The 13,826-nt window shown below is 27.4% G+C and overlaps 1 protein-coding gene across 1 annotated transcript; it reads right to left on the bottom strand.

The window, feature by feature from the left end:
• Nucleotides 1-12,341: 12,341 nt before the first annotated feature.
• LOC149228795 (uncharacterized) lies at nt 12,342-13,124 on the bottom strand. The gene has a single exon (XM_089380866.1). The coding sequence runs from the start codon at nt 13,122-13,124 to the stop codon at nt 12,342-12,344; it is 783 nt and encodes a 260-aa protein (XP_089236992.1).
• Nucleotides 13,125-13,826: the final 702 nt, after the last annotated feature.

Raw genomic sequence — 13,826 nt, 5'->3', positions numbered from 1 at the left:
CGTGATTGGGTATTTTTACTGCTACATCTCAAGCAAGCTATTTATGAGAAGGAAATGTTGGCAATACTACATACACTTAAAAAATGGCGACCTTACCAAATGGGAAGACTCTTCAAGGATGAGGATGTGGAAGCATTGTTTTGTGTTATTTCTATTATCCAACCAGATTGGATAAACGAAGCAAGGGATGAATGGAAGAATGATGAAGAAGTATGGCCACTTATTCAAAAGTTGCAAAAGATCCAAATTCAAACAATATTGCTAGAAATTGAAGAGGAAGGAAAAATCATATTGGAACCTGGAGCAGTCACAGAAACAAGAACCCGACAGCTACGAAATCGATCAATTTCAGAGTATTTCATCAAGTGGAAGAACTTACCCGCTGAAGATTCCACATGGGAGGACAAGAATTTTATACAGAAGCATCAAGAACTACTCAAGCATTGAGGACAACGCTTTTTGAAGGAGAGGGGCATGTTAGGCCCCTATACTACTAGTGTAACCCCTTATTGTTATTAGTACAACCCACTTATTATATTGATGTACCCATGTAGTGCCCATATTGTTATTATTGTGCCCCATAGAAGCCCACTATTGTTATTATTGTGCCCTTACATTATTATTGTTATGTCAGCTTTGATTATGTTATGACCCCTTAGACTCCTATATATAGAAAGGAGTTCTTTTCATTTGTATCATCCAAGAATTGTTCATTTATGTAATGTAAAGGAGGTTGCCCCCTCGAAGAGGCTGAATTCTAAGGCATTGATCTATCTTTTCTTGAGCTGGTTTCATAACAGAGTATACCTTAATGCTAAACTTATAAATAGTCTTTACCTCATCAATATAGTTGATATTAACAACTGGAAATCGGAGATAAACTAATTCCTTCTGTTGCCGGTGTTGGAAATCTATCAACCAAGGGGGTCTTCCCAATGTGAAGATCCAATTAGAACTCAAAATATTTGGAATAAGAGCCCCATCCAGGATATTGTCCCAACTTCCATATATTCTCATAGGTTTGCCTTGACTGCAAATTCAACACAAGAGAGTTATGCACAGGTAATCTCAAATCAATAAGTGAGCATGCCTGGCAAGTGTTCGATTGTATGTGTGTCAATATTCTTCTATTGTGGAGGGAAAGGAAGGTGAGCCTCTAAGAGAGAAGTAATAGTACCACCCTAGTAGAGACACACACACACAAAATATATTTGTCTAACATCTAGAGAAATATTCCACAAAGATGCGGAAATCATTACAACCATTATAAACAAGAAATATTTGTCTAACATCCAATAGAATAGTCCACAAGAATGCGATAGTTATAGAAACCATTACATCACATTCTCAATTAGATAAACACTAAAATATCCGAAATAGTTCAACTACATTAGTATAGGTGAAAGAAAACATGAATCATAAATATTCACTGAATAATATTACAAATATTTGCAATCCATGCATGGAAATGTGTCGACCATCAGGATTCAAGTATTAAGTAAAAGTCACAATACACATGTATAAAAAAACACCACTAGCCCCAATAGTGGAGTGTTGGATCCACTACATGCTGCCCAAAAGAAGTAGCTTGTCTCTCTAATTCCTTGTTAGAGGAGCCAAGGTGAAAAGTCCTTTTCTCTTACAATGAAGGTGTATATAGAACCAATGGGGTGATGCTTCACCACCCTTGTGACCCTTTGAAAACCCTCATGAATGCTTGAATTCCTATCACTTTTCAAATTTAGATGACTCTTCGTCTTCTACACATGTCCTTTGGACTTCCACTTTACAATACATTTTTGAATATGAAATTACATAATCCATAAGAATGATGTGGCATATGACGACTCATGACATGACATTGTTGACAAGGAATTCTTGATGACATGGAAATGTCAAGCCATTCTTTCTGTTCCTCTGTCTTCAACAATAGATGTGCAATGCTTCATATTCATGAGAGATATGCTTTGTTCTTGATATCCACCCTCCAAAGGGTGATGAATAAGACAGAGTCTTCATGAGATCTCGAGCTTTGATCTTCTGTTGTAATCTAGTGTTCCTTCGTCTTCTCGCCTAATGATCATATTATATCTTTAGCTCCATATGTGTCTTTTAGCTTTTCCTCCTTCTCCATCTCCTTCTTCATCATCTTGCCATAGCATGATAGATTTCTTGCATCTACAATCCACTCATGACAAGATGACATCAGTCTGATAAATCCCTAGTGTAAGATGCTACATGATGATCCATTGACTGAGTCAAAGCCAGGTGGTAGGATGAGGGAGAGGATTAGTGACTAAACAATTGTGCAACTTAGGTAGTTAAGGGTCAGGCTTGAGCCTTGAGACTGTGCAATGCGCAATTCAGTCTTGGACTAAGAAAAAATATTATGCAGTTGGGGAGCTCATGGAGCTAGTCTAAGGGCTTGAACATTGATTTTTCCCATTATGCAGTTCTATAAGATAGAGGAGCCTAGTTTATTGCGCAATTGCACAGTTCAAGAGCTCAGGGCTGAGGCTTTAGCCTTCAAGCTGCGCAATGCGTAATTCAGGCTAGACTATGCAGGCAGATTGTGCAGCTTTGAGGCTGAGTGAGTTAGGCTGTAGGGTTTTGCAATGTTTCTATCAGCTGTGTAGTTCTGGGAGGCAGAGTTAGACTTGGTGATTCTGTAGTTCAAGAGCTCAGTGTTTGGGCTTGAGCTCAGAGACTGCGCAGTGCACACTTGGGGCTAGGCTGGAGAGTTGAATTGTGCAATTTTGGAGGCAAAGGCTTGGGCTTGAGTGCTGAAACTGTGCAATGCGCAGTCCTGAAAGGTAGGAACTATGAATTGTGTAGTGTCAAGAGCTAGGGTTGTAGCTTGAGGGCTGGGATTGCACAATGTGTAGTTCAAGAAGGTTGGATGAGGCTAAGTTGCTGGGAATTTTCTAAAAATTGGCTGTGTGTGGGATTAGTGAAATTGATGTGAATAGTGATAGGACTTGATTGTGAGCACACACTTAGAGTGCTTTATGACACAACATAGATCATCTGAATCACATTAAAAACATACTTCCCTTAGTGCGACACCTTTACGACAACTTACAACAAGTGTGACACTAAAGATACACTTTGCGATGATTGTGACGACACTTGTGTGATAATGCTTAAAAATTTGGTAATGAGTGTGACACAGGTTTACATGGTAATATAGAATCATATACACAAGGATAACCTCTTGAAGCCACCAAAACAATCTTATCTACATTGCGAGACACTTAATATGCCAGAAGACGACAAATGCTAATATGCGAATGACACTTGTGATATGTGAATGAAATTGAAAGAAACACATGCTAGAGAAAATATAACATAACAAATACACTAATTAGAGTGAAAGAAAGAAAAAGTGACAACCGAAAACATGAAAATGAGACTCGTGAAAATAAAGGTGCATGAAAGCCACAATGTGCAAAACTCACCGAAATAGTAGTACAAACACAACTAGAAGTGAGAAACTACCAATGTCAGTGCACACTGACTATTGCCATGGATTGGACATCGCACAAGCACAATATTGATGGACCTTGCTATGTTTTTTCAATCTTGCATAAAAGAATTCACTCATGAACTTGTTGTGGACTGAACATGTGTGAGAAAGTACCCTCGACACTTCTAATCTAAGAAGGGAGCTCAAAAGCATTAACTAACCAAGATGTGACTATGGATTGACCAATTGCAAGATCTGTAGTAGGATCTAAAACTCACATGTAGGAAAATTTTTGGAGGGTGTTTGTTGCAGTGACAACACCTTCATATGAATAGGTTGTGAGGATTGCAAATATAATAGTTTCTTTCTGGTTTTTTAGAGAGGTTTTTATACAAAATCTAAACTTTAGCATTCTGATATTTTCTTATTCCTTTGAATTTTATTAATTTATTGAGAGATAACTATTTCAACCAGTGCCTTGCCAATTATTATAGAAAACAATAACCCCCCATGTTTAATTTTTTTCTTTTTAAGACATAATAAATAATGGGGGCCCTCCATGTTTCTGTTTAGTTTTTGTTTTTTTTTTAAATCATCTTAGTTTTGTTTAAAAATAAGACTAAAGGGAAATTGAATTCAAAAATTCTAAAGTGAAAACTAAAGTAAATTACTTAGCGGGATAAATGTTTTGATGATAGATTTATGAGATATTTCTTAATAAAATGTTATAAGGTCTTTCCTCTTCGAGATCCAATCTCCCAAGGTTCCAAGATAATTTATTTATATTTGAGTTTTGGTATATTAGGCCTTTCCTTATCAAGACTTCAATAAACATTTTAAAATGGTTTTGCAGCATTTTCAATTGTTGTTAAAGCACTTAAACTTATTTCTAAAACATTTTAAAAAAATTTAAAATCATTTAAATTTGTTCTTAAATCAATCTAAAATATTTTTAAAGTACTTTAAATTGTTTTTAAAGCATTATAAATTATTTTTGAAGCATTTTAAAATCATTTAAAATTGTTCTTAAAGAAATTGAAATTATTTTTGAAGTATATTGAATTGTTTTCAAAGCATTGTTAATTGTTTTTAAAGCATTTTAAATTGTTTTGAAAGCATTTTAAAAACATTTAAAGTACTTTAAACCTTTTTAAATTGTTGTTAAAGCATTTTAAAAGAATTTTAAATTGTTTTTAAAATATTTTAAAGTGTTTTTAAATTATTTTGAACTATTTTAAATTGTTTTAAAACGTTCTAAATTGTTTCAAAAACATTTTAAATTGTTTTTAAAGCATTTTAAATTGTTTTTAAAGCGTTTAAAATTGTTTTAAAAACATTTTAAAGTACTTTAAATCTTTTTAAATTGTTTTTAAAACATTTTAAAACAGTTTTAAAGTATTTTCAATTGTTGTTAAAGCACTTAAACTTATTTTTAAAACATTTTAAAATGTTTTTGAAACATTTTAAAATCATTTAAAATTGTTCTTAAAGCAATTTAAATTATTTTTAAAGTATTTTAAATTGTTTTTAAAGCATTCTAAACTATTTTTAAAGCATTTTAAAATCATTTAAAATTGTTCTTAAAGAAATTTAAATTATTTTTGAAGTATTTTAAATAGTTTTGAAAGCATTGTAAACTATTTTTAAAGCATTTTAAATTGTTTTGAAAGCATTTTAAAAACATTTTAAAGTACTTTAAAGCTTTTTAAATAGTTGTTAAAGCATTTTAAAAGAATTTAAAATTGTTTTTAAAACACTTTAAAGTGTTTTAAATTGTTTTTAAATTATTTTGAACTATTTTAAATTGTTTTTAAAATTTTCTAAATTGTTTCAAAAACATTTTAAATTGTTTTCAAAGCATTTTAAATTGTTTTAAAAGCATTTTAAATTGTTTTTAAAACATTTTAAAGTACTTTATAGCTTTTAAAATTGTTTTTAAAACATTTTAAGACGGTTTCAAAGCATTTTCAATTGTTGTTAAAGCAGTTAAACTTATTTTTAAAACATTTTGAAGTATTTTAAATAATTTTGAAAGCATTTTAAATTGTTTTGAAAGCATTTTAAAAACATTTTAAAGTACTTTAAAGCTTTTTAAATTGTTGTTAAAGCATTTTAAAAGAATTCAAAATTGTTTTTAAAACATTTTAAAGTGTTTTAAATTGTTTTTAAATTATTTTGAACTATTTTAAATTGTTTCTAAAACAATCTAAATTGTTTCAAAAACATTTTCAATTGATTTTAAAGCATTTTAAATTGTTTTCAAAGCATTTAAAATTGTTTTTAAAACATTTTAAGGTACTTTAAAGCTTTTTAAATTGTTTTTAATACATTTAAAATGGTTTTAAGGACTTTTCAATTGTTGTTAAAGCACTTAAACTTATTTTTAAAACATTTAAAAATGTTTTTGAAACATTTTAAAACATTTTAAAATCATTTAAACTTCTTCTGAAATCAATTTAAATTATTTTGAAAGTATTTTAAATTGTCTTTAAAGCATTGTAAACTATTTTTAAAGCATTTTAAAATCATTTAAAATTCTTCTTAAAGCAATTTGAATTATTTGTGAAGTATTTTAAATAGTTTTTAAAGCATTGTAAACTGTTTTTAAAGCATTTTAAATTGTTTTGAAAGCATTTTAAAAACATTTTAAAGTACTTTAAAGCTTTTTAAATTGTTTTTAAAACATTTTAAAATGGTTTTAAAGCATTTTCAATTATTGTTTAAGCACTTAAACTTATTTTTAAAACATTTTAAAATGTTTTTGAAACATTTCAAAACATTTTTAAATCATTTGAAATTGTCCTTAAATCAATTTAAATTATTTTTAAAGTACTTTAAATTGTTTTTAAAGCATTGTAATCTATTTTTAAAGCATTATAAAATCATTTAAAATTGTTCTTAAAGCAATTTAAATTATTTTTGAAGTATTTTAAATAGTTTTTAAAGCATTGTAAACTGTTTTTAAAACATTTTAAATTGTTTTGAAAGCATTTTAAAAACATTTTAAAGTACTTTAAAGCTTTTTAAATTGTTGTTAAAGTATTTTAAAAGAATTTAAAATTGTTTTTAAAATATTTTGAAGTGTTTTTAAATTATATTGAGCTATTTAAAATTGTTTTTAAAACGTTCTAAATTGTTTCAAAAACATTTTAAATTGTCTTTAAAGGATTTTGAATTGTTTTTAAAGCGTTTAAAATTGTTTTTAAAACGTTTTAAAGTACTTTAAAGCTTTTTAAAATATTTTAAAACAGTTTTAAAGCATTTTCAATTGTTGTTAAAGCACTTAACCTTATTTTTGAAGTATTTTAAATAGTTTTTAAAGCATTGTAAATTGTTTTTAAAAGTATTTTAAATTCTTTTGAAAGCATTTTAAAGTAATTTTAAAGTACTTTAAAGCTTTTTAAATTGTTGTTAAAGAATTTTAAAAGAATTTAAAATTGTTTTTAAAACATTTTAAAGTGTTTTTAAATTATTTTGAAATGTTATAAATTGTTTTTAAAACATTCTAAATTATTTCGAAAACATTTTAAATTACTTTTAAAGCATTTTAAACTGTTTTTAAAGCATTTAAAATTGTTTTAAAAACATTTTAAAGTACTTTAAAGCTTTTTAAATTGTTTTTAAAACATTTTAAAACGGTTTAAAGCATTTTCAATTGTTGTTAAAGGACTTAAAGTTATTTTTAAAACATTTTTAAATGTTTTTGAAACATTTTAAAACATTTTAAAATTATTTTTAAATCAATTTAAATTATTTTTAAAGTATTTTAAAATGTTTTTAAAGCATTGTAAACTATTTTTAAAGCATTTTAAAATCATTTAAAATTGTTCTTAAAACAATTTAAATTATTTTTGAAGTTTTTAAAATAGTTTTTAAAGAAGTGTAAACTGTTTTTAAAGCATTTTAAATTGTTTTGAAAGCATTTTAAAAACATTTTTAAAGTACTTTAAATATTTTTAAATTGTTGTTAAATTATTTTAAAAGAATTTAAAATTGTTTTTAGAACACTTTAAAGTGTTTTAAATTGTTTCAAAAACATTTTAAATTTATTTTAAAGCATTTAAAATTGTTTTTAAAGCATTTAAAATTGTTTTCAAAACATTTTAAAGTACTTTAAAGCTTTTTAAATTGTTTTTAAAACATTTTAAAATGGTTTCAAAGCATTTTCAATTGTTGTTAAAGCACTTAAACTTATTTTAAAAACATTTTAAAATGTTTTTGAAACATTTTAAAACATTTTAAAATCATTTAAAATTGTTCTTAAAGCAATCTAAATTATTTTTTAAGTATTTTAAAATGTTTTTAAAACATTGTAAACTATTCTTAAAGCATTTTAAAATCATTTAAAATTGTTTTGGAAGCATTTTAAAGACATTTTAAAGTACTTTAAAGCTTTTTAAATTGTTGTTAATGCATTTTAAAATAATTTAAAATTGTTTTTAAAACATTTTAAAGTGTTTTTAAATTTTTTTAAGTATTTAATTTTTTTTAAAACATTCTAAATTGTTTCAAAAACATTTTAAATTGTTTTTAAAGAATTTAAATTGTTTTTAAAACATTTTAAAATACTTTAAAGCTTTTTAAATTGTTTTTAAAACATTTTAAAATGGTTTTAAGGCATTTTCAATTGTTGTTCAAGCACGTAAACTTATTTTTAAAACATTTTAAAATGTTTTTGAAACATTTTTATACATTTTTAAATCATTTAAAATTGTTCTTAATCAACTTAAATTATTTTAAAAGTATTTTAAATTGTTTTTAAAGCATTGTAAACTATTTTAAAATCATTTGAAATTGTTCTTAAAGCAATTTAAATTATTTTTGAAGTATTTTAAATAGTTTGTTTAGAAACTTTTTGGCGAAATCACATAATTGATCATTTGTCGACGCGTTTCGAACCAACTAGTGTGGTTCATCGTCAGGACAAGTTGAAGATACAGATCCAGTATAGCGAGTTAAATAGTCCAAGCAGAGACTCCAACGGCTAAAAAGACTAATGGCTATTTTTCAACTTAGGGACCCAGTCAAACCCCTTTAACTAAATTAATATTAATATTCTTTATAATTATTATTATACTTCTAGAGCTAAGTAAACTGGGTAAAAATTTTAACCAGATCAGAGGTTATTAATCTATTTATATATTTAAATTATTATATATATATATATATATATATATATATATATATATTTTTCATACCTAATATAATACTATATTTAATATTTAGTTTTTAAATTATTTATACAAATTATTAGAAAACTATAATTTTTACTAAAAATTGAATTAGATCAATGGTTAGTTATCAAAACTAAACCATTTATATATATATATATATATATATATATATATATAAACATATAAGTATATATATAAATTAATATATTACCATACTTAACATTCTAATAATATAAGTATATATATAAATTAATATATTACCATACTTAACATTCTAATAATATTATATTTAATGTTTCAATATATATATATATATGTTTTTAATTATATATATAAATATATCAATTTAAAACTCTTTAATATCTAATCATTCTAATAAATTTTTATTTAAGGTTTAGATATATTATATCAATTTATATCAATTATCAGCCAAACCTATATAATTATTAAAACTTAAATAATTACCTTACAATCTAAGGATAGTTCAATTATTCTTAATCATATATTATGCTAAATATTCCCAGGTTGTCAAATTTAATAATCTTCGAATATAAAGGGAAAAAGAGGGGACTAAATCAAGACCATAAGGGCGATAATTAAAAGAAGAACAAATCAAATCAAGAGAAAAGCAAGCAAATAAACCACAAACCCAAAGGAAACAATTCTTAAGGAAAGGAAACAAGAAACACTGAGACCATACCAAGAAGGGACCGCGGAGGCTAGGAAGATAGGGCTGGGACCCAGCAGCTGCTGATCTCAGCTACTGGGTCCCAGCCCTATCTTCCTAGCCTCCGCGGTCCCTTCTTGGTATGGTCTCAGTGTTTCTTGTTTCCTTTCCTTAAGAATTGTTTCCTTTGGGTTTGTGGTTTATTTGCTTGCTTTTCTCTTGATTTGATTTGTTCTTCTTTTAATTATCGCCCTTATGGTCTTGATTTAGTCCCCTCTTTTTCCCTTTATATTCGAAGATTATTAAATTTGACAACCTGGGAATATTTAGCATAATATATGATTAAGAATAATTGAACTATCCTTAGATTGTAAGGTAATTATTTAAGTTTTAATAATTATATAGGTTTGGCTGATAATTGATATAATATATCTAAACCTTAAATCAAAATTTATTAGAATGATTAGATATTAAAGAGTTTTAAATTGATATATTTATATATATAATTAAATATATATATATATATATATATATATATATATATATATATATATATATATTTAAACATTAAATATAATATTATTAGAATGTTAGGTATGGTAATATATTAATTTATATATATATACTTATATGTTTATATATATATAAATGGTTTAGTTTTGATAACTAACCATTGATCTAATTCAATTTTTAGTAAAAATTATAGTTTTCTAACAATTTATATAAATAATTAAAAAACTAAATATTAAATATAGTATTATATTAGGTATGAAAAATATTATATATATATATATATATATAGAATAATTTAAATATATAAATAGATTAATAACCTCTGATTTGGTTAAAAATTTTACCCAGTTTACTTAGCTCTAGAAGTATAATAATAATTATAAAGAATATTAATATTAATTTAGTTAAAGGGGGTTTGACTGGGTCCTTAAGTTGAAAAATAGCCGTTAGTCTTTTTAGCCGTTGGAGTCTCTGCTTGGACTATTTAACTCGCTATACTGGATCTGTATCTTCAACTTGTCCTGACGATGAACCACACTAGTGGTTCGAATGTGCGTCGACAAATGATCAATTATGTGATTTCGCCAAAAAGTTTCTAAACAAACGTTATGGATCACAGAAGTCTAAATTCCTTGCTATTTTAAATAGTTTTGAAAGCATTGTAAACTGTTTTTAAAACATTTTAAATTGTTTTGAAAGCATCCTAAATTGTTTTGAAAGAATTCTAAAAACATTTTAAAGTACTTTAAAGCTTTTTGAATTGTTGTTAAAGCATTTTAAAAGAATTTAAAATTGTTTTTAAAACATTTTAAAGTGTTTTTAAATTATTTTGAACTATTTTAAATTGTTTTTAAAACATTCTAAATTGTTTCAAAAACATTTCAAATTGTTTTTAAATCATTTTAAATTGTTTTTAAAGCATTTAAAATTGTTTTTAAAACATTTTAAAGTACTTTAGGGCCTTTTAAATTGTTTTTAAAACATTTTAAAATGGTTTTAAAGCATTTTAAATTGTTGTTAAAGCACTGAAACTTATTTTTAGAACATTTTAAATTGTTTTGAAAGCATTTTGAATTGTTTTGAAATCATTTTAAAAACATTTTAAAGTACTTTAAAGCTTTTTAAATTGTTGTTAAAGCATTTTAAAAGAATTTAAAATTGTTTTTAAAACATTTTAAAGTGTTTTAAATTGTTTTGAACTATTTTAAATTGTTTTTAAAACATTCTAAATTGTTTCAAAAACATTTTAAATTGTTTTTAAAGCTTTTTAAATTGTTTTTAAAACATTTTAAAACGGTTTTAAAGCATTTTCAATTGTTGTTAAAGCACTTAAACTTATTTTTAAAACATTTTAAAACATTTTAAAATCATTTAAAATTGTTTTTAAATCAATTTAAATTATTTTTAAAGTATTTTAAATTGTTTTTAAAGCTTTGTAAACTATTAAAGCAATTTAAATTATTTTTGAAGTATTTTAAATAGTTTTTAAAGCATTGTAAACTGTTTTTAAAGTGTTTTAAATTGTTTTGAAAGAATTTTAAAAACATTTTAAAGTACTTTAAAGATTTTTAAATTGTTGTTAAAGCATTTTAAAAGAATTTAAAACTGTTTTTAAAAAATTTTAAAGTGTTTTTAAATTATTTTGAACTATTTTAAATTGTTTTTAAAACATTTAAATTGTTTCAAAAACATTCTAAATTTTTTTTAAAGCATTTTAAATTGTTTTTAAAGCGTTCAAAATTGTTTTTAAAACATTTTAAAGTACTTTAAGGTTTTTAAAATTGTTTTTAGAATATTTTAAAATGGTTTTAGAGCATTTTCGATGGTTCATAAAGCACTTAAAATTATTTTTAAAACATTTTAAAATGTTTTTGAAACATTTTAAAATCATTTAAAATTGTTCTTAAAGCAATTTAAATTATTTTTAAAGTATTTTAAATAGTTTTTAAAGCATTGTAAACTATTTTTAAAGCATTTTAAATTGTTTTGAAAGCATTTTAAAAACATTTTCAAGTACCTTAAATCTTTTTAAATTATTGTTAAAGAATTTTAAAAGAATTTAAAATTGTTTTTAAAACATTTTAAAGTGTTTTTAAATTATTTTGAACTATTTTTAATTGTTTTTAAAACTTTCTAAATTGTTTCAAAAACATTTTAAATTGCTTTTGAAGCATTTTAAATTGTTTTTAAAGCGTTTAAAATTGTTTTTAAAACATTTTAAAGTACTTTAAAGATTTTTAAATTGTTTTTAAAACATTTTAAAACGGTTTTAAAGCATTTTAAATTGTTTTTTTTTTCACAGAAATGGGTATGAGCTTTCATTAACTGGGCGGCCAAAAGCCATAAATTCAGTTACAAAGACGGGGTAGATTTTCTGCATGGCTTTTCAGCCAGCGAGCTATGCCACCTACTCTTAACCGGATCTTCTTATTACATTTAACAAAGTGGTTTTCTGTTGCTATTTTCCCAAGGTGGAAGATACACACAAACTGATGAAGAAGGAGACAAAAAACATTATACTTTAGGGAATTGGGTCCCAAAGGATTTCATTGTCTTTGAGAAGGGAACCGACGTCCAGCTGAGCTGCCTTGTTTGCCTCGCTATCTGCTTCTTTGTTATTTGTTCTTAAGACATGGAAGTACTTCAATTTCATGGACTTTGCCTTACCTTTGATCCTTGAAATTATCCTTGCAAGCTGCAGGTCTGCTGAGTTGGAATTGGTCGCCAAGGCTTGGATAATCACCTGGGAATCTCCAAAGACATTTGCCTCCTTATAGCCCAGATCCTTGAGGAATTTAATTCCTTGGTAGAGGGCCATCGCTTCCGCTTGAATGCTTGTGGAGTGGCCTAATCCCCAAGCGAATCTGTGCACCCCTGTTCCGTCTGAGCTTATGATAATGCCTCTGGCTCCCGCAGTGCCTGGGTTCCCTTTAGCAGCCCCATCGAAGAAGAGAGATGGAAGAGCTTGGATGGACATCCAGCTTTGAAATTCCTGTTCATTTTTTCTGATTTGCCAATCTTTGTAAGGAGAAGGGGAGCTGTTGGCTTTTGGGAATTTAAAATTTAGAGCAGATCCTAGCTCTATGTCCTGCTGGCTTAAGTTTGTGTCGTCCCCTTTATCCTCCAGCCACTCAGCTAGTTGACATTTTGCTGCATTGGCCACTAGCCTGAAATCCTGTTCTTTATTGCGAAAAATTCTTCGGTTCCTTTCCAGCCAAACTTGCCAGCTGATGAACTTTGGTAAAGCACTCCAAGCTGACCTGACTGTTTTATTTTTTGGGGAGTAGCCTGGGTATTTGGTCATCCAACTCGCAAATAGATCCTGGACTGCTGTTGGAAAGGTGAATTTATGATTCCAGGAGATTAGGAGCTCCTGCCATATAGAGGTTGTGAATCTGCATTCGATCATGATGTGGAGAGCAGATTCAGAGTTTTCCTTGCATAGTGAGCATCTAGACGGCCCATAGAAGCCCCTTTTCAGTAGCCTGTCTTCAGTCAAAATTTTCTGATGGCAGAGGAGCCAGCAGAAGTGGTCCACCTTGGGGATTGAAGGTATTCTCCAAATGCTGATCCATGGAGCAGGGTTGGGAGGAACGTGAGGCCTCTCGAGGTGTTTGGCGTAGCCCTGAGCTACAGAGTAGCCTGATCAACTCGTTCCCCAGCCTCTCACGTCATGACTGGTTTTTCGGGATGGAGCGATCCCATGCAAATTCATGATAAGAGTGCTCAGGTCAGTGCGCAGAAAGGAAGGGACTGCGAGTTGCTTCCACCCCAACCACGCATTTTCCTCCCAAGTCGATAGATCCCACAGCGTGTTTATGTTGGCTTCTGCCATCCAGCGTTGCAGTTCTGGCATGCTCATTGTTTCTGCCAGTGGAGGTCTATTAAGGATGCTATCGTTCCAAATATGTATGCGCTTTCCATTGCCTGGGATCCAGTATGCATGGTTCCTTATCAATGAACTGGTTTTGCTGATAAACTTGCTGAAAGGCGAATTGAATTTATT

Source organism: Pinus tabuliformis, chromosome J, assembly GCF_031772625.1.
Source record: "Pinus tabuliformis cultivar Carrire ecotype Pingquan chromosome J, CPIR1, whole genome shotgun sequence".
Taxonomy (NCBI): domain Eukaryota; kingdom Viridiplantae; phylum Streptophyta; class Pinopsida; order Pinales; family Pinaceae; genus Pinus; species Pinus tabuliformis.
Note: the sequence above shows the minus strand (reverse complement) of the source record. Positions and strands in the feature narration are given on the sequence as shown.

What these genes read in the sequence shown, in the direction of transcription:
- LOC149228795 (XM_089380866.1), bottom strand. Translation starts at nt 13,124, where the DNA reads ATGACCAAATACCCAGGCTACTCCCCAAAAAATAAAACAGTCAGGTCA.